At 38.0% G+C, this 27,819-nt stretch overlaps 1 protein-coding gene across 1 annotated transcript in view; it reads left to right on the plus strand.

Moving 5' to 3' along the window:
- The first annotated feature begins 177 nt into the window (after positions 1-177).
- Positions 178-27,819, plus strand: part of LTN1 (listerin E3 ubiquitin protein ligase 1) — a 33,527-nt gene continuing 5,885 nt past the window's right edge. The window contains exons 1-24 of the mRNA XM_010395815.4: positions 178-289; positions 1,902-2,105; positions 2,413-2,511; positions 3,496-3,726; positions 4,697-4,749; positions 5,173-5,353; positions 6,124-6,297; positions 7,374-7,564; positions 8,751-8,895; positions 9,615-10,400; positions 10,885-10,926; positions 12,109-12,301; positions 14,705-14,944; positions 16,589-16,742; positions 16,998-17,148; positions 19,274-19,475; positions 20,364-20,523; positions 20,692-20,796; positions 21,056-21,198; positions 23,159-23,294; positions 24,366-24,510; positions 25,582-25,795; positions 26,070-26,307; positions 27,115-27,189. Coding sequence (XP_010394117.3) covers positions 248-289; positions 1,902-2,105; positions 2,413-2,511; positions 3,496-3,726; positions 4,697-4,749; positions 5,173-5,353; positions 6,124-6,297; positions 7,374-7,564; positions 8,751-8,895; positions 9,615-10,400; positions 10,885-10,926; positions 12,109-12,301; positions 14,705-14,944; positions 16,589-16,742; positions 16,998-17,148; positions 19,274-19,475; positions 20,364-20,523; positions 20,692-20,796; positions 21,056-21,198; positions 23,159-23,294; positions 24,366-24,510; positions 25,582-25,795; positions 26,070-26,307; positions 27,115-27,189 — 4,304 coding nt within the window. The 5' untranslated portion in view covers positions 178-247. The remainder of the gene's footprint in view (positions 290-1,901; positions 2,106-2,412; positions 2,512-3,495; positions 3,727-4,696; positions 4,750-5,172; positions 5,354-6,123; positions 6,298-7,373; positions 7,565-8,750; positions 8,896-9,614; positions 10,401-10,884; positions 10,927-12,108; positions 12,302-14,704; positions 14,945-16,588; positions 16,743-16,997; positions 17,149-19,273; positions 19,476-20,363; positions 20,524-20,691; positions 20,797-21,055; positions 21,199-23,158; positions 23,295-24,365; positions 24,511-25,581; positions 25,796-26,069; positions 26,308-27,114; positions 27,190-27,819) is intronic.

Below are 27,819 nucleotides of genomic sequence, written 5' to 3' on the forward strand. Positions count from 1 at the left end.
AAATCCAAAGTCCTTGTAAGTGTACAAGAGCGCCGCGGCTCCCTAAGGCCGCTCGAAGTTGAAGATCGATGGATTTTATTTTTATTTCTAAGGATGGTGTTGAGTTTAAGGCCTCACCAAGCGCGTTCCCTCCCGCGCCGCGCGCCCCCTGGCGGCGCCTCGGTGCCCGCGGCCGCCGGGCCCCGCCCCGGAACTGTCGCGCTGCCCGCGGTGGCTGCGGCCGGGCCCCGGTGCCGCCGCCGCCGCCATGGGGGGCAAGAACAAGCAGCGAACCAAGGGCAACCTGCGGGTGAGCGCGGCCCGCGGGGCCGAGGAGGGTGGCGGGGCCGGGCCCAGGCCTCGGGGCCTCGCGGTTCCGGCACCTCCGGGTGCCCTGGGCCGGGGGCCGCGGGCCGCCGGAGCCCGGCTCCCACGGCGGGGCAGCGCGATCTTCGGCCCGGTTGTGGTATCTGGCGCCTCTTGGCCTGAATCGTGCTTTAGGGGAGTGTGACTGCTGCTGCTGTGGTATTTGTATGGAGAGGGGCAGCAAAATCACCGCGGGTGTAGATTCAGCAAGGTACCGGTGGTACATTCGGTGTGTTTTTCTGTGCAGAGTCTTAGAATACTCTTGCCACAAGGCCAGAGGTGATGTGACATCTGTCCTATCACTCAGGATGTGGGAGAGGTCTGGTGTTCAGGTTCCCTAATTCCTCCCTGGATTTAGGGAAGACTAGGGAACGCAAAGCAGCGTGTCCGTAATAGCTCACATGCAGAAAAGGTGATTTAAACCCCACAAGCTCACAAAATTGCTGCTGTCATTAGAAAATAAAAGATTAGATTTCTAATTAGAAATTAGAAGATGTCCCAGAGGACATTAAAGCATCAGTCAGTTTTGGGGCAGTCTTTCCAAAAGAGAGTGGTTGAAACAAACCTGAACGAATTATACAACTAGCAAATGGGGTAAACTAGAAGAGGTGCTGAGCTCCAAAACGCAACTGTGTGATGGTATTTGTTATACTTGTTACATATGCATGTTTTTGCTCCATTCCTCTAAATAATTTTTTACCGTTTGGTTGGTGGGCGAATCCTTTGATTTGTCTGTGTGTTTTTATTTATTCAGAGATACAAGGAGCATTCCCTGGGAGCTGTATTGGCCCATGATAAGAACCAGGAAAACCAGAAGTAGTGAAGGAGGATAAATAGTTTCTTAATAAATTGTTCGCTTGCAGAAGGAGTTTTCTGTTAGGCTTTATTGTATAGCAAAAAAAGCAATAAGAAGCAATAAAAGCAATAATATTTTCCATAAGTATTCATGCATTATGAGAAAAGAGAATGCTGATTTGCAGAATCTTGGAATAGACTCAGAAATGTTGGGGTTGGAAGGGACTTTAAAGCTCATCCGGTCCCACCCCCTGCCATGGGTGGGGATGCCTTCTGCTAGATCAGGCTGCTCCAAGCCGCATCCAACCTGGCCTTGAACACTTCCAGGGATGGGGCAACCACAGCTTCTCTGGGCAGCCCGTGCCAGGAATTCACCTTCCTCACAGGCAAGAATTTCATATTTAATCTAAACCTACTTCGTTTCAGTTTGAAGTCATTCCTCTTTGTCCTATCACTACAGTTCCCGATGAAGAGTTCTCTCCAGCTTCCTTTTAGGCTCCCTGGAAGGATACTGAGGGCTCCCTGGAACCTTTTCTTTTCCAGGCTGATCAGCCTGAACTTTCTCAGCCTGATCCTAAAGAGAAGAATCATTTTCTAGGTCAAATTTCTATGTTTAAAGCACAGGTGGACTTCTCTTTGTGAGACTTTCTTTTAATTAGAAGGTTAATTATACAATATAAATAGGATCATATCTTCAAATGCATGATATGTGCAAAATAAAATGAAATAGATCATTGACTCCTATCCCTGTTTTTTGTCAGCCTTCTAGCAGTGGCCGAGCTGCAGAGCTCCTTGCCAAAGAACGTGGAACAGTGCCTGGGTTTATCGGCTTTGGAACATCTCAGAGTGATCTAGGATATGTTCCTGCAATTCAAGGAGCAGAGGAAATAGACAGCCTTGTGGATGCTGATTTCCGAATGGTGTTGCGAAAACTTTCTAAAAGGGATATCACAACCAAGTTAAAAGTAGGTGTATCCTTTATCCCCCCCTAATTTATTTGTTTTTAATTGGAGAATAATACAGTTTTCTTAAGGGTGGAAGAGGATGTAACTAACACTAATTTCACTTTGGTGGATTTGCTAGAACTGCAATCCAGAAGATATCTTGGATACCTGTAGCAAGCTCCATGATACAATTATCTCTATAGATGCTCAGTTGCAAGAAATGAATTGATTTTTGGAAAAGGGAGTTGCAGTTTCAGATATAGACTGGTAAATTACAGAACATATCTACCTGACTTCTTAAGTCATGCTCTTGATATTTTGATTTTAGGCTATGCAGGAGTTTGGGACAATGTGCAAGGAAAGAGAAGCGGAAGTTGTTAAAGGCGTTCTTCCTTACTGGCCGAGAATTTACTGTAAAATTTCACTAGTAAGTATTGAAGTATTTAAATTAAAAACTTACCATGTACTTCCTGTGACTACCTCTGAGGTGGTCATTGTTGACCTATCTGCCTTTGTTGGAATTACTGACTTGTTCTAGGACAAACATCAAGTTGAAGGAAAATACTGTTCTTTTTTTTTTTTGATGTATTTCAGTCTTGGCAGTGGGTGGAATCTTGAACTGTTGATGTCTGGGCTGTACTTCCTTGATAGGTCTGTTAGACTTTATGTTTAAAAGATGGTACTGTATTTCTTAGGAAAAGTTCTTTTATTCCAGATTCCAGAAAGATTCCAGAAAGGCTAGAGAGTCTGTTCAGTTAATCTTCTTGATCTAAGACTAATACTTGACTAGACTTAACACTAAAAGAAAACCCCAAACCCAAATATGAAAAGACCATGTGTAGCCAGATTAGCAATAGATTTTTTATATATTTACTGTATTTCCAAGCTGTCTGGAATGGCTACTGTTGGAAACATGATATGGGACAAAATGAATCACTATTCTTACCCATTAGAGTAATTACTGACGTTTCTTTCTGGAGTCAAGAGTGTAGAAAATCATGATGTTGTAAATTCATATGCAAATAAAGGATAATGATGCACAGCTTTATGGTAGTTCTAATTCAAAAGATGTCTTCAAGGCTTCCTGTTTCTCCTGCCTCTTCTCTGTCTGTAAAATGTTTGTGTAAATTGGAAACAAAAACTGTAGTTAGGGATATCAGAGAAAGGTTACAATTCTGAGTGTACAACACTTTGGGAGTATGATGCTACTAAATTAGGACTCTCCCCATATCTTGGGAGAGGTAAACTTTTTTGTTGGTGGTGTGTATTCTCAAATTTATGTTTCAAATCCAGTTAACTGCAAACATGGCTTTTTAATCACCCCTTTTGCTTTGAAGTACCTGAAATCAAAGGTACATTTCTTAAATCAATAAACCTTTCTCTTACTCTTCTTTCTTTTTTTGTTTAACAGGATCATGATCGCCGTGTTCGAGAAGCAACTCAGCAATCTTTCGAGCAACTGATTCTTAAAGTAAAAAAACACTTAGCTCCTTACTTAAAAACTATCATGGGTTACTGGCTGATTGCTCAGTGTGACACTTACTCCCCTGCTGCTTCTGCTGCAAAAGTAGCTTTTGAAAAAGCTTTTCCTTCAAGCAAACAACCTGAAGCCTTAGTATTCTGTAAGGATGAAATTCTCAATGTGAGTTTATAGTTTTATATTTCTTTAAGGCTTTGTATATGTAAACTTCTATTCCCCCATCTATTCTTCACGGTTAAATTTCTTTCTCACCTGAAACTTTGCTCCTGTGAAGAGAATCGTAGAATGGTTTGGATTGGAAGGGACTTCCAAAAGGTTCATGTTCCACCCCCTGCCATGGGCAGGGACACCTTCCACTAGACCAGGTTGGTCCAAGCCCTGTCCAGCCTGGCCTTGAACACTTCCAAGGGATGGGGCAGCCTCAGCTTCTCTGGGCAGCCTGTGCCAGGGTACCGTCACCGTCACAGGGAAGAATTTCTTCTGTAAGGAAATATAAAAAAGAAAAATAATAAAGAATGCAGAGAAAAAAATACATCTGTTTTTTTGGACTTGAGATGAGAATGACTGGAACCAGAGGAATGACTAGTGAATTTCCTTGTGTGCATTCCCATGTAATGATGCTCAGTCAACACATAATGTTGCTGACAGAGGGAGTAATGATGCTGGAGTAGTTTAGCTGCAGTGAACAGGGGATGAAGAGTGCTGAGCAGTGTTTCAGCATCTACAAGTTTAGTTCTGACCAAGGGTTATACTCTTCTGCCAGTCAGGTATGATATGGAATTGACTGAATTAAAAAAAGGTAAAAGATTGCATTGCTGGCCGATCATATGCAAACCTGACTATTTTGATTTGCCTCAGTTTGGCTTCTTTTTAGCAGGGGCACATTGGCATAGGGCTGTAATTTACTAAGTATTATGAAGACTTAATTCAAGCAGTACCACAGCTACTATGTTCAGCATGAGTCAAATTGTTCTCTAGCATGTTTACTAGCATGTCTAAAAATACTAGAAAGACAACTCAGAGGTTGTGGAATTTTATTGTAGGGCTGTCTCTAAATAATGTATGGACTGTATTGTTCACATATAAATATTAGATTTCTTCATGTTTATATGTATTGTTTTTTCCCCCATAGGTACTTCAAGATCACCTTCTGAAAGAAACAGCTGATACACTCAGTGACCCTCAGTATGTCTGCCTGCTTTAATGTGTATTTAAGTCCTTAAATCTTGGTCTGTATTGGGTTCTCTGTCCCTGGAGGTAGTGATTTTAGTTTTGTTTCAAGAGACAGAATAATTATTTGAGTCCAGATCCCAGCAACTTTGTTTGGAACTTAAGTATAAATGGTTTTGAAAGTATTATCAGTTGTCTAATTCTTGTTTCAGCTCTTTTAAGAATAGCATTTGTGAGTAGCTGGAAGATGAGATGACTTGAAACTCTTTCTTTTCTAACACTTTATAATGTAATTTAGAATCTATGGAACATTGCTGTCACCTGAAATCAAAAGAACAACACAAAAGAATTGAAGACGGTTTCGTTAAGAAAAACATGGGATGCCTGCTGGTTTATTTGCGGTTCACTTTAACTTTTTTGTTTGTTTTGCTTTCTGAGAACTGTACCAGAAGAAGAAAGGGAAGCCAAATTTTTCCGGATTCTGACCTGTTCCTTGTTAGCTTTAAAAAAGTTGCTCAGCATGTTGCCAAAGAAAGAGATGCATTCACTGGAGGAGAAGTTAATGTCACTTCTGTCCCAAAACAAATTTTGGAAATACAGCAAACACAGCGTATCACAGGTGACTTTTAAATTTCTTCTTTATTTTGCTTGGTTTTTGTAAAAGGTAATGCACTTCACCTAAGGAAGTATTAGTTACTTGTATTCTACAGCTATGAACTTTGTACTTTGCTTAGGTTTGAAACAGCCTTCTGGTTTCTAGGTAGATTCCAGAAAGGCTAAAGAGGCTGTTCAGTTTACATAATTACAAATCTTTTTGATCTAGGACTAATATCTGACCAGACTTAATGTTAAAAACCCCCCAAAATCAATATAGACAATATTGCTTGTAAATTTGTCCAGTAAGCTAAATTTTTATTTTCAGATTATCATGATCTACTTTTTGGCAATTTGCCAAAAATAAAAATTCATGTATAAGGTACAAACTCTGTCAGCTCACAGTATGTGTTCTTAGTGCCTTGGGATTTTCATTTTTTAAACCATGTTACTAGTCTTTAGTCTGTCAAGACCAGCAGTGCATAGAGTGATGAATTCATGCCATAGTATTTTGTTTAAAAGTTTTAAGTTGCTTTTGGGAAAAAATGCCTTTTGAGAAGTATATAAAAATACAACTTTTGATAAGCTTTTTATCACTAAACAAATTATGTTAAAATATTTGATAAGACTGTTGAATAACTGCTTTGTTTTTCTTCGTTTTTAATAATATTTTAACCTTTGTTAATAGGATAAAGTATGGGGATGGCATGTTGTAAGGTTTTGTTGAATTTAAAAGGAGTTTTATAAACTACACGTAGTGACAAATTGTGTTTTTTCTTCTGTGGCCTCTGTCAGGTTCGCTCAGCTTTCTTTGAGCTGATTTCTGCTTTTTGCCAGCATTTGCCTGAGATGGTGAGAGCTGAAGCACCAAGAGTTTGTCCTGCTGTTCTTCTCAGCATTGATGACAGTGATGCAGTGGTGTGTCCTGCTCTTTGGGAAGCAGTGCTTTATACTATCACCACTATTGAGGTAATGTGGGAAGCCTAAGGGGCAGATACTTTCATCAAATTTAACTTTTCACTAAGTGTTGTTGTTCTCCGTGTAGAATTAGGAAGACAGGCTTGTCTGGGTTTTATTTATGATTAATAACAGGAACTCCTTAAGGCTGCATCCTCCTTCTTTCAGTGTAACTTTCAAATATATCGTGTCTAGCAAATCTGAAAATTAGAGTTGTGTTATGAATTTAATTTAATTAACCTGAAACCCTTTCATTAAGTGTAGTTACTAGTAAGTCAAATAGTGCTTAAAACCTTTTTCTTTGTTAAAGACAGTTACAAAAATGACCTGCAGTGTGTTTTTGGTTAGTTTGTTTCCCCTTCAAATGTAAAGGTTCTATAGCTTTTTATTTTTTTCAAATTTTAAGTGAAACACCAGCTTTGCATTTATTAGCAGGATGAGGTGTTGCCATAGACTGGGATGCTTTGAGGGTTTAATACTGCAGATCCCTTTTGCAACTGCTGGAATGAACTGTAACAAGTTTTCATGAAGAAAAGCCCCTAAACAGTCTTTGTTCAGCTTGTTATAAATATAGGTACCTTGAACTATAACAAATATTATAAGAAATAAAATAGATCAGGTGACAAAAAATTTTAGGGAGGGGAAAGTGCCAAAGCATCTTCTAACCATCAGAAAATTTTTGAAGAGAGTTTTGAAGTTAGTGATACTTCTAAAGTCAGTTATTGGTTGGTCTTGATAATGAGAACTTAAAATTAAATACAGGTCTAATTAAATAGTGATTTCTATGAAGCATTATGAAAGCATTATTAAAGAGAAACCTTTAATTGCAGTTGGCTAACAAGGAAGGGCAATTGATTTTAAACGATGCAGAAATAGTTTTATCATTTTAACTTCTTAAATTCACAAGCCGAAATAGGGAGAAAGTGATTTTAAAGAATACTGGCAAGTGAGTAACTTAACAGAATTTAAATTTCACAATAACTTGTTTCAGTTATAATACAGGGAGGTGGGTTAAATGCCTAGCTTGGGAGTTCTTCTGAGGCAACATATTGTTGTTTAATTTATAGTAAGTGAGTTTCTTTCTGTAGGGCTGTTGGAGTCATGTAAATGCCAAAAAAGGAGTTCTGCCAAAGCTCTGGACAGTGCTTCGAGAAGGTGGGCGAGGATTAGCCACTGTTATCTACCCAAACCTCCTGCCCTTCATTAGCAAGGTGCCTCCTGACGTTGTGGAACCGAAGCTGGAATACTTCAGAGTTTTTTTCAGCTCTATAGTTCAAGGGTATGGACCACAAATTTATTTATTTGGAATCAGTCTATTTTACATTTGGAAATAAACTAATCTTTAAGCATTTAAAGATGAATGAGAATCATAGTTTAAAAATTCTTTTCAATATCCAAAACTGGAGTCAGTCCTTTGTGGCTATTCCTGTTGTCTTAAATCTTCAGCTTTCCTTTTGATTTCATTACATCTTCCTTACATGAAGCATTCTTATCTTTCCTTGTCCAAGCTTTGTGTTTATTCCATGACCAGTTTGAAAATGGAAAATCAATTATAATTAAGGGTGACTCTTAAGAATCAGGTTCTTCTCACCAGTGGGTAATTCTTACAGAGGGGATTAGCCTTGTGATAGTGACATTTCCTTTATGCAGGAACTGTAATTCTTGTGATACTGCTTTTTAAAGGATTGAAACTGCTTTTGCTGTGTGTCTTTAAAATACCTCAAAGCCAACTTTCTATCAAATGTAATTTAAATGTGCACCTGTGCATTGTGTACTCAAAAGCATATAGAAATTATTTTATGAAGTACTGAAATTTCATTTATTTAAACAAAAATCAGTTCTCGACTGATGTTGGTGTGGCAATTAGCGGAGCTCTTGGGGAAGAGAGTTATGTAGGGGTTTGATTGAAAAGTGTATAGAATTTTATTACCAGTAGTAAAATGATTGTAATAATTGTATGATAATTTGTGTGACCTAATATTTATTAAAAAGCAAAAAAATTGCAGTTTTTCAGACTCAGAACTTGTGAAACTGTCTTTAGGTGGCTCTTTTCTTTTTTTCCTCTTTTTTTTCCTTCTTTTTTTTCTTTTTTTTTCCTGTAATGACAGAAAGTGACGCTTTCTGAACCTCTGTAGTGTGTGTGTAAGATTGCAAAGGAGTTTTGACAGCCATCTGAAACATAAGACAGTGTGCTTGACTGTATATGGTTTCTCTGTTTACATAGATCTTTTTTTTCTGAATGCTAAGACTGGATGAAGAAGTTATTTTGATGTAGGTTCTATTAAATGCCTGGGTTTATTGACTTTTTAAATTGAATTTATTTTGATCTGACTCCTATAAATGATTCTATGATCCTGCATTCTCATACTGGTGTTGTCTGGATCAGAACAGCGTAACTGAGGGTACATTGGTGACATTCCTACTGGGTTTCTTGGAAGCACAGATGACTGTGTGTCCTCTTACAGATTGTCAAGTGAGAGGACAATAGCCAGCCCTTCAGAAAGTTCAGCAATTATAAGTGCATTTATGGAGTGTCTGTGCTTTGCTGTACTACAGAAAAGAGAAGAAGATGACCAAAACCAAATTCATCAAATGCTTATATGTGACCAGGTATTCATCAGAAATACTGAATATTGTTGTGTGTACATTTAATAATTCAAAATTAAAGAAAAATGTGAGTTTTAGGTGAGGATTTACTTCTCTGTTGAGAGTTTCTCTAGACTTTATGAAAAAAACCACACAGAATTGTCAGGGTTGAAAAAGACCTTTGAGATCATCCAGTCCCACTGTCAGCCCAGCACCACAAAAATAGCCCCCAGACCATGTCCCCAAGTACCTCATCCAGGCATCTCTTAAGCACTTCCAGAGGTGGTGACTCCACCACCTCTCTGGGCGACTTATTCCAATGCCTGACCACACTTCCAGTGATTTTTTTTTTTCCTAATACCTGGTCTGAATTTCCCCTGCTGCGATTTAAGGCCATTCCTTCTCATCCTTTCACTTGAGACATGGCAGAAGAGACCCATCCTCACCTCCTTTCAGGGAGTTGTAGAGAGCAACATGTAACAAAAGTAATGGTACTGAATTAGGGTTTTTTTTTTCTTCCTATGAAATCATCCTTTTACTGTGCAATTTAAGTTATATTTAAGGGAAAAAGTGCCTCCCACCCTGTATATTTTTGTGATGTGTTCAAGCATATGTAATTCTGATATTTGCAGAACTGCTTCCAGAAGGCTTTTCAGATTATATAATTTCTTGGCATTATAAAGAATAAAATGATTTTATAAATTGGATCACTGTTCTTTAATACTATTTTTTTGTCTTTATAGCTAATTCCTTTTACCAATGCTGTACTTAAGGAGCCCAAGTTACAAAGTGGACCATTATTTTATCAAATAGCAGAAATGCTGAGTTCCTGGGAAGCTAAAGCAGAACTCTCCAATGATGATGGCACAGATGAACTTTTCCAGAAACTGTTGTCAGAATTTTGGGACCATCTTTTAAAAATGTGTATACTTCATGTTGATAGGTTGGATGCTGATGAGAAATCATTGTTTGCCATATCTGGTATGCTAGAAATTCTTCAGAATCCAAAGAGTACTACGAAACCAAACAATAGAAAATCTCTCAAAATCCGATTTACAGACGAGGATGAATCTGAAAGGAACACAGAGAATCGAAAGCTCACGGAAATGAGAAATGGTGACTCTGAAATTCAGGCTGAATTGCAGCAAACGTCACGTCTGAGGAAAGAACCTCTAGAGAACTTAGTCTGCAACCTGGCTGAGCTGAGCATTGTGTATGTCAATGAACAGAAGTCAGAACTGCATTTGAAATTTCTCTCTGCCCTGCTCAACTCTTTTTCCTCAAACAGAGTTTTCCAAGTACTTTTAGAGCAGGGAAATGATGTAAGCCCTGCTCAGGCTGAATCCCAAAATGAAATGAAAGCTCATAACCGAAGTCCAGCTGTACAATTTCTGTATATGAATTTAATAACTTGGCTGAAAGAAGATTGGAGAAAAGACACCCATTTCCTGGTTGATATTTTATACAGTGTACTTCATTGTTGCAACAATAATGATGAAAGGAAAGTCATTCTTGATGATTTAGCAAAGGTATGACTTGTACATTATGTTATTAATTTTTATCAAAGTCATTACTGTTTTTGTGGGCTGTGGTTCATTAATAATCTTCCTTTGGCACTGTCACCTGGAAGATAATTCTACATGAATTTGGGTTAAGTTCAGCATAAGGAAGGTAGTTTTAGGAAAATTTGACATGATAGTGTTGATGTGAAAGGTTCTGTCCCTTTCTGTAGGGTATAAATACTTTTTAAAAAGCAACATCAGAATTTCTCTGCTCTTGCTTCTTTATACAGTGTACTTTTACAGTAGTCACTGGTAGCCTTTTGTATAAATGCAGTCCCTTATTTTGCTGTAGAAAAAGATTTGGAAGACAAAAATGATATAATCAATAACTTTGTTACTGAATTTCAGCAGCTTCTACTTACACCCTACGGAACAGTTAAAATGGCATTATTGCTTCCTGTTCAGCAAAGATTTTTATTAAATATTGGGGAATTTTGTTTTTTCTTTTCAGATGGACCTGAAATGGGTTATTTTTCTCCAGATAATTCAAAAGGTACCTCTTAAGGTTTTTTTTGTTCCTGTTATGCATAGTTTTTAATAATCCTCTGATGTTAGCTTTAAGACTCACATGTGTTTGTAGTGATAATTTCCATAGTTTGAAAATCTTACAGTTTCAGAGTAGTGTTTGTTTTAAATGCACTTAAATCTGGAAACCATCTTAAAAATGAAATGATGATGCCAAAACAAAAGAGTATTTGTCCCTTCTGGTTTTGGTCAGCTTGCTTTTTGAGCCAGAGGGATTCCTGATTTGTTGATCATCTCTTCTAAGCTGGAGAGAATGGAGCTGGGGGTTAGACCAATAATTTAAATGATTATTTATGTCATCATCTTTACAAGGTGCTTATGAGGAAAAGGTAGTATTACATTTTTTCACACTGAATGTTGACAAACTGACATTTAAGTGATTGCATGGGATGAAATAGGAAGTGTATGACAAATTTTTGGACAAAAACTCATAGCACATGACTTACAGTCCAGTGCACAGACCACAGGATCTTCCCTCACATATGCTGTATATTTTAGGAATATTCAGTTTTTATGATTTTGTAACTTACAGTGGCTCATCAGCAAAATAACGTTTTTAATTTGTGACCTTCTATTTCTTCTTAAAGAAATTCAGGTGCTGTAAACAGTATTTTTATGTTGTAAATAGATTTTATTTCAGCCAACTTGGTCATCCAGAAGTTATTTTTCTAATTCCTGTGTAGGAATTTCCTGGGCTCTGTAGTTGGAGGACAAAGGTAATGGAAGCATTTTCAGAAGGTGACTTATTTCACTCTGCAGTAGAGATCTGACCCAGCCATAAGTTGCTGTCTCTGACAAAAAGAAAGTTGGGGGTGTTGTTGCAGATATAAAATTTAAAGACTGTTTGTGGCAGATGATATAGTTCCCACTCTGCGTGTGCAAGTTTGACATATTAATCTTACACTTAGTATTAAAAGTTAGTAACAGGTTGCCCAGAGAAGCTGTGGCTGCCCCATCCCTGGAAGTGTTCAAGGCCAGGTTGGTTGGGGCTTGGAGCAACCAGATCTAGTGGAAAGTGTCCCTGCCCATGGCAAGGGGTTGGTACTTAAATTGGAACTTGGAAGATGATCTTTAAGGTCCCTTCCAACCCAAACCATTCTATTATTCTATACCGTCAAAAGGTTCTTGGAATTTTTTTCTTATGATCCAGGCATGCTCAAGCACAACGAAACTTTCCTTAGTCTCTGACTGGCTGAAAGGAGACACGCTTGGAGAAAGACTAGTAATGCTGGCAGATGATCTGTGTCACCTGGGTTTAAAACCTAGAGCAGCCTCATCAGAATCAGCCTCTTCAGAAAGGTGGACCCTCCTGAGCTTGGTGTTGTCGCAGCATGTTAAAAGTGGTGAGCATATGTAATCCTTGGAGTTTGTGAAGTGTAAATGTTGCACTTAGACTTTGCGTAAGGTTGAAAGGAATTTGGGATCTTCCAGAATACTTCATGTAGAGCATTTAGGCTTTCTCCTGGTAGTTTTTTGTTGATTGGTTGGTTTTTGTTGGGGTTTTTATTTCTTTGTTTTGGGCTTTTTTTATACCTGAGCCAGTTTACTACATCCAATTTAATTTTATAAACACTAACTTGTAGCAACTGCCATTTTTTTGGTCCACATTGCTAAATGCGGGCAGTGTTTAAAGAGAAGATTCAGATTTGCAAGTTTTGAAAAGTTGAAGAAAATTTTAAGTAAGCTTGATCTATTAGCTGATGTGCTGTAAAATAATATGAATTTTTAAACCATACTGTGTGAAATTTACCCTCAAAACTAGAATACAAAGTCAATTGTTATGGGCCCATGTGTGTTTTAGTAATGCCTTGTTACAGGACCTTTGAATTGTTTTGAGCCATTTCCATTTAGTTTCATGTCTTTTAAAAACTCTGTGTGTGCTCTTATGCTGTGTGTGTAATCTGATTTTTTTTATTAATAGCATCCTATTTAATTTATTCCTTGCATTTTTCGTATCTGATATAGACTTGCAGGGGAGTTCAGCTTTCTTCATTTTTTCCACGTAAACTCAGCATTTGCTTTGATCCCTGAGGTGACATGTTTCAGTGTCAGTGGATGCTGTGCACATTAATGGTGCTTTCAAGTTTCAAAGATGCACACAGGCAACTCACCGTGGTGGATATTCTTAGACAAGGCATCCTGAAGGTGTCCTAAGATTGTTTTTTCTGTTACTGGAACTTTTGATGTAAAGGACCATCAGGAAAACCTGTTTTCCTCTCTCCATAGAGAGTCCAACAAATGTGCTTGTGAGGCAGTAATCTTCTAGGGCTGATCGTCCAGTGACTTTGCTTTTTGACTGTAGAGCTGGAGGCACTCCTGAATTCATTTTCTGCTGGGTGCTGGGTGACCTGTTTTTAATTCATATTGGATAAAGCCTAAGAGATTTTGAGGAGCTATGGTGGTTCTTGACTTAGTCATTCAAGCTGAAATAGGGTATGTGAACTTCCAAAAGGATTTTTTTAATGAGATCTCTTGTAAGTTTTTTAAGGTAAATTGTCACAGAGGAAATAGACAAGCCTTTCATGGATCAGTAGCCTATGATGATAGGAATTAAAGGGGAAAAAGGATAAATACTGAAAGGAAGATAATTGTTTCTGATAAATTATTAATGGTAATCAGACCTGAAACTTCACAGACCCATAGCAGTGTGTTGTGATACTGAATGCTTAACTGATACAAAAGATTACAAAAGAAATCCAAAGCCAATAAGTATTACAAGTATACATGGGAAGAACACAGTTGTAACTGTATCAATTCAATGGTAGGCTCTGAGCTGGTAAAACTCAAAAGAGATCTGCAGTCATTGTGGTGTTTCCCTGTAAGTGACAGGTTGTAAAAAAGCAGTAAAAAAGGAGTAATACAGGTTATTAGGAGCTGCTGTAAAAAAAACAGAGGATAAATGAAAATTATTATAGCATGTAGTAAATGCACTGAATATGTAGTCAGTATCTGGAATACTGCATGTAGTTTTGGTCGCTGCAATATTTTTGTTCACCTATATGCTTTTGAAAAATGTTTAATAGAATTAGAATATGCCCAAAGAAATCTGGCAGGGATGGTTAGACAAACAGTGGCTTCTGCTTGTAGGGGCAAGAAAACAGATTTGAATTTGTCAGGTTGTAGTGGAAGCGATTAGGGATGGGGTTGTGCTTAAGAGCCATAAAATCATCATTTGTATAGAAAATGCAAGTAGTGAGAAATTTATCATTGTTTCTTTCAGTGGAAGGACCTGAGTTTCTAACAGATGCTTAGATAGCAGTCTTGAGGGACGAGAAAAGTACACTTCTTCATACAGTTTATAATTAAATAATGGAACTCATTGCTACAGAATACTGTGGAGTTTGAGGAGAAATGGAATTGGCTTGCTTGTATCCCATGAAAAAGGAACTAAGCATGTTCATGGCTATATGCAGTAGTCCGGTGAAATCTTGGGCTCACAGTTGGATGCCAGAAGCTAGGAAGGAATAAAAGGGGGAGGGATTACTCTGCACTTGCTCTATTTTATATACCTTTTTCAAAGCTGCTTCAGCTGGTTTGGAGAAAAGATACTTGGCAGTGTGAAACGTTGGTTGGTGTCTGTGAAATAAGAGAGTTTAGGGATCCATTAGACTGAAACTGCTTTGCACTTTATTTTGAATTCAAAATTAGTAAGTAGGAATCAAATTGGTCCATATTAATATGACATCTTTGCATGGTCATGTTCATCAAGTATTCAAAGCATACTGTCTTTTTCCTCTGCCCAATAGAATCACTGATTGGTGAAACTTTTGTTGAAAGGATTATTGATAAACTTCAAGCAGCTCTGTCTAAAGCAAAGGATCTTTCTGAAGCTGGAAATACTGAACCATCAGTATCTTTCATCTGCGATGTGGCCTCAAGCTTTTTCAGCTCAGTGAAAGGGTGCTTGCTGATGCCATCCTCAGAAGACTTGCTCCTTACCATCTTCCAGCTGTGTGCTCAGAGGCAGGATGCAACACACTTGACAGGTAATCTGGAAAAAGAACTTCAGCCGAGCTTTTTCATAGGTGATGATTACATCTAAATTCTTCCTTTTCATGAAACAGAATCATGTGATAGAATACTGAGTTCACATACATGAAGCATTTGCAGCTGTAACTGACATAAAAATCTGTCTTTTCATTTACAGTGCCCATAGTTACTGCTAAGCATCAAGTCCTGTGCATCTTTACAAGGATTTTGAAGTTTGATATTAGTATCAGCTAACTTGGAGGCTGTGATATTGCACACTTTTTGGAGTGTTACAGAAGTTATTTAAAGTCTATGAAACAAAACAAATGAACATATTTTGTTCATTTTGCAGTCTGGGGCGTCTATGAAAAAATATGTGCAATCGCTTCATTACAGATAACATGTATTTATTCTGAAACCATTTTTATTGGCCAAGTTGCCCAGATAAATTGTGATCCATGCCTCTCTCTACCAGTGTGCTCCAGTTTGGCCAAATCTAAAAATATATCCTCTGAGGCAGGCTACAGCCACCCCTCCCCCACCAGGTTCAGGAAGAAATAAATTTTCCTCAAAGGAAAGTGAAAGAGATAAAAACTATTTATTTAACAAACACACAGGAAAAGGGATTATGATGCTAAATAATAAAACCTCTTGCTCTGCTGAGAGAAACTTGGGAAAATTTCAGAGTCCCTCTGTAGTCTCTCTCTTCCCCCCTCCTTGGAGCTGGGACAGGGTGGTGGGCCCACCTCCAGGGCCAAGGCCTCGGTGGAAGGTCCTCCCATTGTATTCTGATGTTGAAACAGTCCAGCAGAGAAAAGGGAAAAAAAAACAAAGTCCCAGGAAGACAAAAGTTTAGCTCTCCGAAGGAAAAGGAGCTGAGGAAAAAAAACTGCTGAAAGCTGGCTGGAAAGAAAAGCAAGCTGGGTGCTTCCCTTCCCTCTCGCTGTCCTGCCACAGTTGAAAAAAGTCTCTGTCTCTGTGTGACCTTGAACAAGCTGCAAACTGCTTTGAAAAGGTTTTGCTCAGTTTTTCCTCCCCCCTCTCAGGTTCAGTTTAAAGGCATAGAAAGGCACAAAAATTAATTTCTGGGCATAGGGCAGCAATATGGGATACACATCATAAAGTCACCCCAAGACATTGTGTCTCATGTTCAGGCTGAGATCCTGATTTATATTCTTCGAATGCAGAATTTGAGAGTGTTAATTTGGTACATGCATTTACTGACATTAATACAAATAAATACAATGTTTTAGTGTTGTCATAGAAGTGAAGTAAGACAGTACTAGCTTGGAAACCACTGCTGCTTTATAAATGACTCTTGATGTTGTGAATGTTCAGTATTTGGGTAGAAAGATCTGTGGTTTTAAAGACTGTATGGACATATGGTAGCAGAAAACAGGAACATCAATGTTATTCTCAATTAAATTAAATCTTACCTGTGTGTCAGAGTTCATTTAAAACTGCTCTGCAACAAGAAAGCTGTGTGTGTGCCCCTGATAATTTTTGCATGTAACCACAGAAAAGAGAATTGTTTTCCTACTCTAGGATCTTTAGACATGTTGCTGTATGCTGTAGGTTGTAATTAGAGTTTACCTGTGTGTGGTGGTTTTGCTCGTCCATTTGTTGTTGTTTTGTTTTCTTTTTTCTTTTCCCTACAATAGATTTACTTGTATGCAAATTAAAACACACTTGGATGTCTGGTGTAAATTCACTTGTGCATCAGCTTCAGAGCACTCAGAAACAGAGCACCTTTTTGCTTAAAGCTGCCCTGTGGGTCAAGAACCAAGTTCAATCTTCCTCCTTGGACGTTAAAAGGTAATTAGGATGCACATGTCTGTTCCATAATGTGTCGTTCTCCAAAACAAACCAGGATCAGTGCTATACTAGCCTTTACTTAATTGACATCTGTATTACTGAGAGACTTTTCAGCCTGTTGGAGGCAGTGGGTAGAGCAGAACTTAAAACCACCCCTAGTACAGCAGGTATGGAGCATTGTATCAGTGGAAAATTTGCAGGTGGCTGTTAATGAATAGTGCCAAACTTGTTTACAGCATTTTCTCCTTTTCTCAGTCTTCAGGTTTTGATTTCTGCAGTCAGTGATCTGTTGTTGAAGCTCATGGAAGCTGATGGACAATCTGGATATCTTGTGAGAGCTTATGATGAGCATGTCACACCAAACAAAACTGAGTGGGGGAAATTGCATGAGTCTCTGTGCTCTGAGGTATGGAAATGATAAGGGATTGCACAGGGTGGTCAATCTTTCCTCAAGCCTCTGTCCCCTAGGGTGGTAAGCATTCTTCCTTTTGACTGGAAGACTGCAGTTATGAATACCACATGTTTGTGCAGAGGTTCTTTTCAGCCTCTGTCCATAAAGAGGACAAAATCTCTGTATTTATGGACCCAAAAATCAAAATTCATGAAATTACCTCTTCTGCATGGAACACCAGCAACTTGCTTTACAATTCAGGAATTTTATCTGACAGAGTTTATATTATGAAGATGTTCTTATCTCTAAGTTAATTCTTCATAAAGATGAATTTTGTGAAAGACACCAATTTCTGCAGAGGAACGTGCTGTGCTATCAACAAAATGCTGACATACATAAAGTAGAGAGTGGGGAAGGACATAAATTTCCTGTCCAGCCACCAATCTTCAGTAGCCCTAGAATTTCTTGTAAAATATGTAGAGTTGTAAAGAAATGTATTTGTTTCTGAGGCATCAGTGCAGTTCCAAATTGCTGCTTTGCAGTTAGGTTTTTAATACACTGGAGTGGGTCATCCTCACCATTGTGCTTTTGTTGTCAATGTGTATGTTTGATGGTGTAGTGGTTTGGTCCAAAATACTCATGACTTACTTATTTACCTTCTGTGAGATAAGAATTAGGAGAATGCAAAGCAGGCACAAAACTTAAAAGAATATAGAGAAGTTTATTAACAGACCTAAAAGAAAGAAAAAAAAAATCAGACCAAACCTTCAGAACACTTCTCCTTCCCCCATCTTTTTCCCTTCTCCCACTGACAATGTAAAAAGACAACCCTTGAGATGTTCAGTCAGTTTACCACTTCTATAATAACCTTGTTCAGTTCACTTAGGGAGAGGAGTCTCTCTTGCTCATGCTATGGAGACATCTCCACAAGAAATTCTCTCATGGATTCAGTAACACAACGAGACAGCCGCCCGGGTTGGTTCTCTGCTCGCATGTGAAAGTCCCTTCCCTCGACTTACAGCTTTTCCCACAACTGCTTTCGAGGGTCCAATCTTGAGCTACTGGGGTACCATTTTAAGGTTGAGCTGTTCAAAAACAAAGGTTCTCTTCACCCATCTCTGGGAGCATCCTCATCTCTAGGAATAGAGGCCCTCCCCCTTCCCTGGGAGCAAAAGGGTCCTCATCATCTTCATCTCGAGGACTATCTCTGGGAGCATCTCTAGGAACAGAGGTCTTGTCCTTCCGATTTGGAGCAAGAGTCCTCATCACTTCCATCTCTCCCTGTTCAAACTTCTCATCAAATTACAGCTGCTTCAGCATTTGCTTGTTTCAGCATAGGTACTTTTGCTCACAAGTACAGTTTGAACGCTCCAATCCGCCATGCTTTCATGAAATTACAACTGGTACTCTGATATATCATAGTCCATCACCACCATAGCTTTACAACAGAATTTCAGCTTTAAGCATCTCCTCTTTCTCCTCCCTCAGGGTTTCAGCTCTTCCTTCTTCACTGACTTTGGTGTCCCTATGGTGTTTTCTTCACCTTCCCTCTTCCTCAGACTCGGAAGAGGATTAATGTCTGCAGGCTTCATCTGTTCTGGAGGAAACTTACAGCACTAAAAAAAGTGTTAATCTCACCCAGGCCCTGCAGCTGGAGTTTGCTTATTGCTGTTGGTCGCATGATCTTTGCTGGACAGCAGAGCAGCAGTCTCAGATGAGCCCCCGGCCGCAGCAGGGGCTGCCTGCACAGAGCAGGGCTGTGGCGGGGAGGGTCGCGGATGGAACAGGGCCGCGCCATGGCTGACCCGACCCGGCCGCACTGGGCCGCACGGCTCTCCCCCAGTTAACTGTCCCAAGGCCGGAAGCAAGAGAGAGCTTTCCCAGGGTTTGTTCATTCTTAAATGTGGACCACAGAGGCGTGTCAAGCTCTTTAAGTGGCTTAAAAAGTTGCCAATATTCAAACTAGCCAGTTGATAGGTTCTGCTAGGTCATAGAGGAAGCTGTAAGCACCTCTTTGCAAGAGAATCACTTCCGTAGCTATGCTAACCCATGACACATGGTTATTTCTTAATAATTCTGAATTTTCAAGGTTAAACAGATAAAAGTATTTTTTCAAACTCTTTTTATGCACATGTTACAGTGGATGCACAAGCCTCTTTTGGAAGGAAGGCTTAGTATGAATTGTGAACCTCTGGGATCAAGTGTCAAGCTGTGTGGCACAACAAAACTTCCAGGCCATCTGTGTACTTCAGCCTTATTAAGTAAAATGGTACTACTTCAATTGAAAAATGGTGTAGTCCATGGAAATGATGATGCTGAAAGAAAGAAAATTGATAATATAAGTAAGTTACAATGGTAAAACTTAAAGGAATCTTATTTTGTAGTAGTTGTAACCTGAATTGAAAATTAGAAATGCATAGTTAAAGTTTGGCATACAGGTATGAAAAATTATCCTTTTACCTTTTGTTGCTCTTTATTTTTTTTTTTGTTCAGGTCTCCTTTAAAAGTGTGCACAAATGTAGTGTTTATATTGCTGGACCTCTTTTGGTTATATACATCCTATCACAACAGAACTTTGAACTGGGAGAAGTATGAATTTTTGATGAACTTCGGATTTGTTCATTGCCAAAACAGACTGTGCACTGGCATGAGTGGGCAATAAGAACTGTATCCCTCCCTTGAGGGTTTAACCATTATGTAAAGATAGTTTGGGTCAACAATTTTTCTTAATTCCATGAGGTGTAATCCTTTTATTTTAGAATGCTCAAATTAAATGCAGCATTATCAAATTAACAATTATATCTCCAAAAATCTCACCATGATGAAAAGTGTAATTGTTTAATGTTGGTCTTTGTAAGCTAATGAAGGAACTGCATGCTAGCTCTTACCAAATTTGCTTGGTTTTCTTCTGGACTTAGATATTGATTGCCTTGCCTGCAAGAAATATATATTAAAAAAAGAGGGAGAACAGAGAGGAGTCATATCATGCTTAATTTGCTTTAAAATTTCTTGAATATCTAGAATAGATTACTGTAGCCTTTTTTTTCTTGTATGTTATGATGCAATGGCAAATACGCAGTTCATGCTCTGAAGCACCTGAGATTGCATGTAAAAATAATATCCTTAATGCATTAAAAACATATTAAAAAAAAACGACAAAAACTTGACCTGAGACTTCCTGCTTATGCAAGTCAGTAGTCATTTATAAACAGCAGCTGTTGTTTAATTAGTTGCAGAACTGCTGTACTCATTACAATGGATTGAAGAATTGGAGAATCCTCCTTATTTGCTTCTGGAATATCTTCATATGTTAGAAGAGATGCACATCACATATGAGGAGTTCAGTACTCTGAGTAGTACAGCTAGCCTGCAGCAAACTGTATTTGACAGGTATGTGAGAATGGGTGAAACAACTCTTAGCTGTGTCTTCACAGTTTGTATTGTATAGACTGCCACTGTATTTCCATCTGTGTGTTGATTCAGAATGCATCCAGATGTTTTTGTGGTGAACCCTGAGCATCTGTGTATATTAACCAGAGTCTTTCTTCTTCTTTGAAGATCAGAGGCACATGGAAGACTCTGGTCCTTAACCATGGCCAAAGTGATTCATGCTGAGAACGCTGTATCCTGGGAGAGGAAAGAACTTTTCAAGACAACAGAAGGGTATCTTAATACTGCTGCCTATAAACTTACGGTTTGTTGCAAATGTTGGTAGTGTGAAATGATCCTGATTCTGACCAATGACAACTGAAGGCTGAAAATGAAGTGATACATGCCTATGGCATGTGAAAGTCAGACTCAGTTTAGCATGTGGGATTAGTTATGTCAGAGGATATTACATCATTATGAACTAACTGATACTTTGTTTCCTAGTTCAGTTTTTGGGTTCCTTTCATTCTTGATGTTTTGCTTGCATGAATAGGTTCCTTCCATTAACAGAGGGCAGATTGCATACACTTCAGTGTTTATCACCTTTCTTAATTGAGGAGGAGAAGAGAGAACTTGTCTTCCATTGTGTGGCCAAACTTATGACATGTACACAGACAGAGCTTTCCAGCACTGATGGTGAGTATATTCTTACGTCAGTCTAGTTCATTAGAATTTAAGAACATTTGTTTGTAATAATGTTTGCTTTTAGATAAAACATATTTACTATAAATATTGCTTTTCCTAGAAAGAAATGCTTTCTCAGTTTGCCTATTTCTTCTAGACTGTTTGGCATAGTAGTTTTCTGTGTCATTCAGAGAGTACAAGCTCTGCTGTCAGGTACAAAATTAGAACTAAAAGATTTAGGCTGATATTATTAAAAGCATCTTGATGTTGCTGTACTTCTAGTTTGATCTATCTTATATAAGCACATCTGTAAATATGAAAGTTTTCCATGAACCATTTAGGCTTTACACAGCATGCAAAAATATTACTATTGTCAACTGCTCATGATTGTCTTTAGATGCCTTGCCAAGAATTCTTTCACAGTTTACATATAATTTTTGAGTAGCTCCTCCAACTGAAAACTGCACTAGATTAACTGTCTGCAGCTGTGGAAAATTACTTAAGAGGTAATTGAGATGTACGATAATATTACTTTAACTATAGCCACTTAATTTGGGTCTATGTTTTCACAAACTTGCTGCTTTTCAAGAAAATTATTTGGAAATGCCCACACACAGTCCTTCTAGCTGTATGAATTAGATGCCATTTAAAAGGAAAGTAATTTCTGTTTTTGTCTCTTACTGCTTTTGTGTGTTCTTGCACACACTCTTATTGATCAGTCTATATGAAAACTGAAGTGTAGGTTTTGTAACAGAACTGTGTGTACTTAAATTGAAAAAGACCATATTTGGTTACTTTAAACTGTGGGCGTCTGTCCCTTGGCAGTGTTCTCAGGATTTCAGATGAGTTCTTCAAATGGGTGTTCTTCAGGTATGAAAATTGTCAGTGTTAGTGTCATGCGGCAATTGAGAGGAATCTTAAAAATCTCTACTGTGAAAGTTTCCTACTCTTTCATCGTAGTTGAAAGAGATGGAAACTCCTGGCTTTTTAAGTGAACCAGTGAGGCAAACAAATGTGTCTCTGAAACTTTAAGCAGAAGAAAATGGAAGAATCCTCACTCCTCCTCTGTTGTGGAGGCCTTTTCTTTTGTAAAAAAGGCCATGGGCAGGATCACCTTCCACTAGACCAAGTTGCTCCAAGTTCCATCCAGCTTCGCCTTCAACACTTCCAGGAATGGGGCAGCCACAGCTCCTCTGGCAACCTGTGCCAAGGCCTCACCTCCCTCACAGGGAAGAATTTCTTCCTAGTAATCTAATTTCCCTTCTACTACTTCTCAGTTTTCTAGGGATTCCTGAGCAGAATATGTATGTCCAAATTCACGTTAAGTAGTAGGTTGTAGGCTTACCATTCCAATGGTCTCTTTCTTTTCAGATCGGGAAAATGCTGCTAAAGTTGTTTAAGTGAAGCAGGGCTTTGGTTGGTTTTGCTATGCATATGTGATACTTTACCTTATTTCTTTGTCAATGTGCTTGTTGGCAATGTTCATTTTCTCCAAGAAATCTAGATAAATACAGTTCTTCTTAAAAATGGTAAACAGTACTAATGCAACAGTTGTACTCCACTCTAAAAGTAAAAATGAACATTCCAACTAGGACTCCAATTAACATTCCAATAATATTAGAATTCACAACTTTCAGTTGCATTGTATTAATTATCTGTCCAAATTATTGCTTAGCATGCTGTATTTTTAGTAGCACAAAGAAATTCCAATCTTAGCAGGTATTTTTCCTTTTTTAAAATTTTATGAACTATCACTTAATCTTATACTAGGTGGTTTTTTTTATAAGTTTGGATTGGATATATTATTATAATTTAACAATGACATCTGTGGGTTAAGTGCTCAAAGAAGAAACCTTAGGTATTATCCAAACTGTCCTATGATATTAAAGTTAAGTTCTGTTGACACACATTCTAATATTTGTTTTGTCTTGATAATTAAGACTATGAAGTATACGTTTTTATTATGTCATAGGAGCATTTGGGTGTCTTTCCATTTTGAACTCCTGCTTGAAGGATAGAAGTATTGATTGTGATCATCTACTACCTGCAATACTGAAAATCATAATATCTTGGAAAAATGATAATGAGGACAGCTTTCTCTTTAGCTGGTGGGTGCAACTTCGAGATAATTTGACTTTTTTTTTTTATTTCTAAGACAAAAGTTTAAAAAATACAGACTAGTAATTAATTCAAACAAAATCAATCTGTACAACTGCTGTCTACTGCTCTAATATTACATATTTAAGCTTTTGTAGGACCCATGGTTTTAATATCTCTTTTATTAGGTATTTACAAACTCATGCTGCAGAAAATTACCTGGGTGGTTGAAGGCTGGGAAGCTAAGGAGCTTTTGAAAGATGTCAGCTGTTTTCAAATGCATTCAGAACAGACCAGCTTTTGTAGCTGTTGCTGGATATTCAGTTCCAAGTTCTGATTGCTTATTTTGGCAGCAGGAAGAAAACTTGCATACCAAACTTAAGTGTCTGTCTTTTAAAATTCTGGACCCAAAAATGTAACTTGTAAATCTTTGAGCAAGGAGTGAAAATATACTGAGATTTATTTGTATTGACTATAGTGAGAAAAATCCAGGCAACAAAGTTTCAAAATAATCCTAAAACTGTAGAGTGGTCTGGGTTGAAAGGGACCTCAAAGCTCATCCAGTTCCACCCCCTGCCATGGGCAGGATCACCTTCCACTAGACCAAGTTGCTCCAAGTTCCATCCAGCTTCGCCTTCAACACTTCCAGGAATGGGGCAGCCACAGCTCCTCTGGCAACCTGTGCCAAGGCCTCACCTCCCTCACAGGGAAGAATTTCTTCCTAGTAATCTAAACCTATAATGTATAATATTTGGACGCTTGAGGGCTAATATTTTTTCCTAAATCACTAACTTAAAATGATTATTTTTCTTGCATTGATTTAATTAAAATTGCTAAATTTTGTAGTTTATATAAGTATATTGCTCGAACAAATGTGTAAATTGTACAAATTTATGAATCTGTAGTTTAGGAATCTTACTTCAACTTGGCAGCTAATGTAGCACTCTGCCTTTGAAAGACAGAAAATCAAAAGTGCATAGGGCAGAGCGTGGTGGTTCTGTGGGGAGGAGTGAAGGAAAGAATATAAATACTCATGTCTACAACATCTAGCTATATAAGCTTTGGTTGTATTTTTATTACAGCAATCTGAAAGAAACAAGTGCTCAATTGCTTGGTTTCAACATTGAGATGATGCGTTACCTTCCCTTGTTGCTGAAGTACTCCACAGCTCCTTTGGCTGATAACGAGTGGGACTTCCTGATGTGCTCCATGCTGGCTTGGTTAGAGGTAATATGGAAGCATTTTCACTTTTAATGTACTTACCTTCTTGATTATTCCCTGTATATCACATGGACACTGTAGTAATCTCAGCATACCAAATACTTGACACAATGTTAAAAAGAATTGCACAAAATCCTGTTTATATTGGACTTTGGAGAAAGGTCAAATGTGGTTTAAAAGCACAAGCAATAATACTGTCCTCTTTGTGTTTGGAGATAAAATCAGCTCACTCTTCAAGTAATATGATATTTAATAATGACACTGGTAACTGGAGAATAATTCTGAAATATGTCTGCTGTAGGTCTCTATGTTGAAAAATTATATTCCTTCAAGACACTGTCTAACATGATACATCAAAATTAACTGAATAAAAAGCAGTGTCTGTATTTCAGTATCTAACTGATCACATGAAACATCAAAGTTATATTCTAATGCTGGTAGGAAATAGGTCAGTAGTGTCAGTAGTCAGCTGACTACTTCCTGATTAATCAAATAAAGATACAGAATCTCTCACTCTCTGTCACCTATGCACTTAGAAGGGCAGGCTGGAAACTTCATGTGACCTTTCTTGGTCTCAGGATTAATCTTACCTATTGTGCCTCAGAACTATGTATTTTATTTAAAACAAAAAAACCAGCAAACTTTTAAGAAAATCTTGTTGTGTAGACTAAGTAGGGAATATTTTTAATTGATAATGATACTCCTTTCTGAGGCAACTAGTTAGAACAAAAATAAAAAGAAAGCAGCTGTGTTGGGGGAGAGGAAATGTTCTCCTGACAGCCACTTCAATAAGTTCTGGTTTAGAGTAGCATGTTGTCAATTGAATTTTCTTTTTGTCATTGTAAGGAAACAATCCATGGTTCTAAGTATTGGTGACACTTGGAAATTCATTTCAGGAAGTCTTATTAAAGTACAAATCCTATTTTTAAACATGTCTCTGCCCCAGATAATTTTCAAATAGTTATTGCAATTGAATCGTCTTTGAAATTACACTTACTGGTGTAGATGGAAATGTGAAACATATTTTAAAGCAAATTTATGGCTAAGGAATCTTCCTCTTTGTTTATTTCCTCCTAGACAACAAGTGAAAGCCGTTTGCTTTACCATGTCCCACTTGTGCAGATTTTTGCTTGTGTCAGTTGTGACTTGGCATCTGCCCTTAGCGCTTACTTTGAGGCTGCAACTCCTGACAGTACTGCAAATCTTCCTAGGAACTTGGTCAGTGAGTGGCAAGAATTCTTTTCTGAGGGAATTCACAATTTGCTGCTACCTTTGTTGGTGAAAATCACAGGCAAGTATATGACAAGGGGACAACAGCCAGGCTGTTCTGTAATAGAACTGAACAGACCACATTTTTGAATTTACAGGAATATTATGTAAATGGAGTTTATAACAACTCAGTTTTTTTAACACTTACATGCTAATTAGTAAAGTAATTGCATGTAACACAGAGATTCTTAAGATAAGATGGAACCTGCCAAGTGCAGTCTTGAGCTGTTTCCGGCAGAGCTTGTTTATGGTATCATCCATACGTTCTGCATCACAGCTTGTCTTCTTTTAAATAGGAGAAACCAAAAATGCATCAGGCGGCTCTTTTCAGAACTCTGTGTTAACATCTTTGGGTGAAGCTCTGACTTACATCTCAAAGGACCAGTTGTTAAACCATAAGCTGCCACCGAAGTTTGTTGCAGGCCAGAAGACAAATCTTCCAGATAAACTCCAGACTCTGCTGAACACACTCTGTCCGTTGTTGCTTTTCTGGGCTCGACCTGTACAGGTTTCTGTCTACCATATGCTGCATAAGTAAGAAGCAACACATTTCTCACTCCTGTCACCTCTCAACCTTCCTGCCTCTTTTTTTTTTAAAATGTATTCTAGAATATGCACTTGTAGCAAAATCATGTTCCATTATGGGAGAAAATCCTTAACTGGACAATTTGTGTTCTTTTTTGGAGGACACTATATAAAACTATGAATGCTAAAGTTAATTGTATTAGTAGACTTAATAAAGGTGTTTATTTTTAGCCCTTATTTTAGCACTCATAGAATCCTAAAATGTAGACAGAAATATTCCAGGTTTGATCTGGGCCTGGCACTACCATTAATTAGTATGACGTTTTTATTTTCACTAATTTAGGTAAGAAAGTGAATATAAATAGGTAATATTCTTGTGAACTTCTTGCATATTTCTGATACCTAAAGAGACAATACAGAATTTGAAAAATAGTATGTGCATTTGACTCTCCAAAATGCAGAGTGCAAGGCAGGTGGCTTAAGCCAGTCACCATTATCTTTCACTTACACTGAGGCATAAAGTTGCAATAGCTTTATTCTGATAGAGAATTTTATTTTAGCATGACTCAGGAAAAGTAAGAGGTCTGGAAAGAGAAGTGAGCAAAGACACATGCTCGTTGCTGTCACTCGTGAACCATCTTTGCAATGGTGACATGTCTCTTAAAGATTCTGTTGTTATAGAGTAATTGCCATTATTTTATTGCCTGTCAGTAATGTTGACATTGATAAGCAAAGAACGATGCATCACATATATTAAAATAGTTTATTAAAAATTATTTAAAAATTAAACCTGATTTCCTTTCCATATTTCTACAGATTAATGCCTGAATTGCCTAAATTTGATGATGAAGATCTCAAGTCCTATGGTGATGAAGAGGAGGAATTGGCACTGTGTGTATTTTTTCCCTCACTTTTTGTAATACTGTTTTCCATATTTTTAAAATGTGTTTTTATTAAGATTGAAATTTGCAGCAGAGTAGCTGTCAGCCAGGAGAGGTTAAAAGAAAAAAAATTGCATGGCTATGATAATAAGGTAATAAATACTTAAAATGTTAAATATTTTGGTTTTATCTGCCTTTGCACTAAAACTGGAGACAGTATTTGCAGTTATTTTTAGGTGCAGTTGCTGGACTAAGTGCAGATTTTTGCTTGTATTCAGAATGTGTCCATCTGCACAGTTAACTTAAGTTACTTGAAACTGAACAAAATCAACCTGTGTGTTTTATACAACTTGAATCCAGTGAAGCCTGTAGTTTGAAGAGGGAATGTGGTAATTGGTTAAAATTCCTTTTTAACCTCAGCCCAATGATTAATACCTTTCCTAACTGCAGAGCTGCAAAAGGCTTTTCAACCCAGAGCCAACAGTGATTAGGAGATCATTGTTCAGTTGCTCCTTTGTTGGTGTGACTCCAGAGAAAGCAAGCAAAGCAGCTATCCATGGTGTAGGTTAAATGAGCTCAGCCATAGACCACTTCCAGATGAAGTGATCAGCATTCAATTTAAATTTGTCTTCTAAGAAGG

The sequence above is a fragment of the Corvus cornix genome, chromosome 1, assembly GCF_000738735.6.
Source record: "Corvus cornix cornix isolate S_Up_H32 chromosome 1, ASM73873v5, whole genome shotgun sequence".
Lineage (NCBI taxonomy): Eukaryota > Metazoa > Chordata > Aves > Passeriformes > Corvidae > Corvus > Corvus cornix.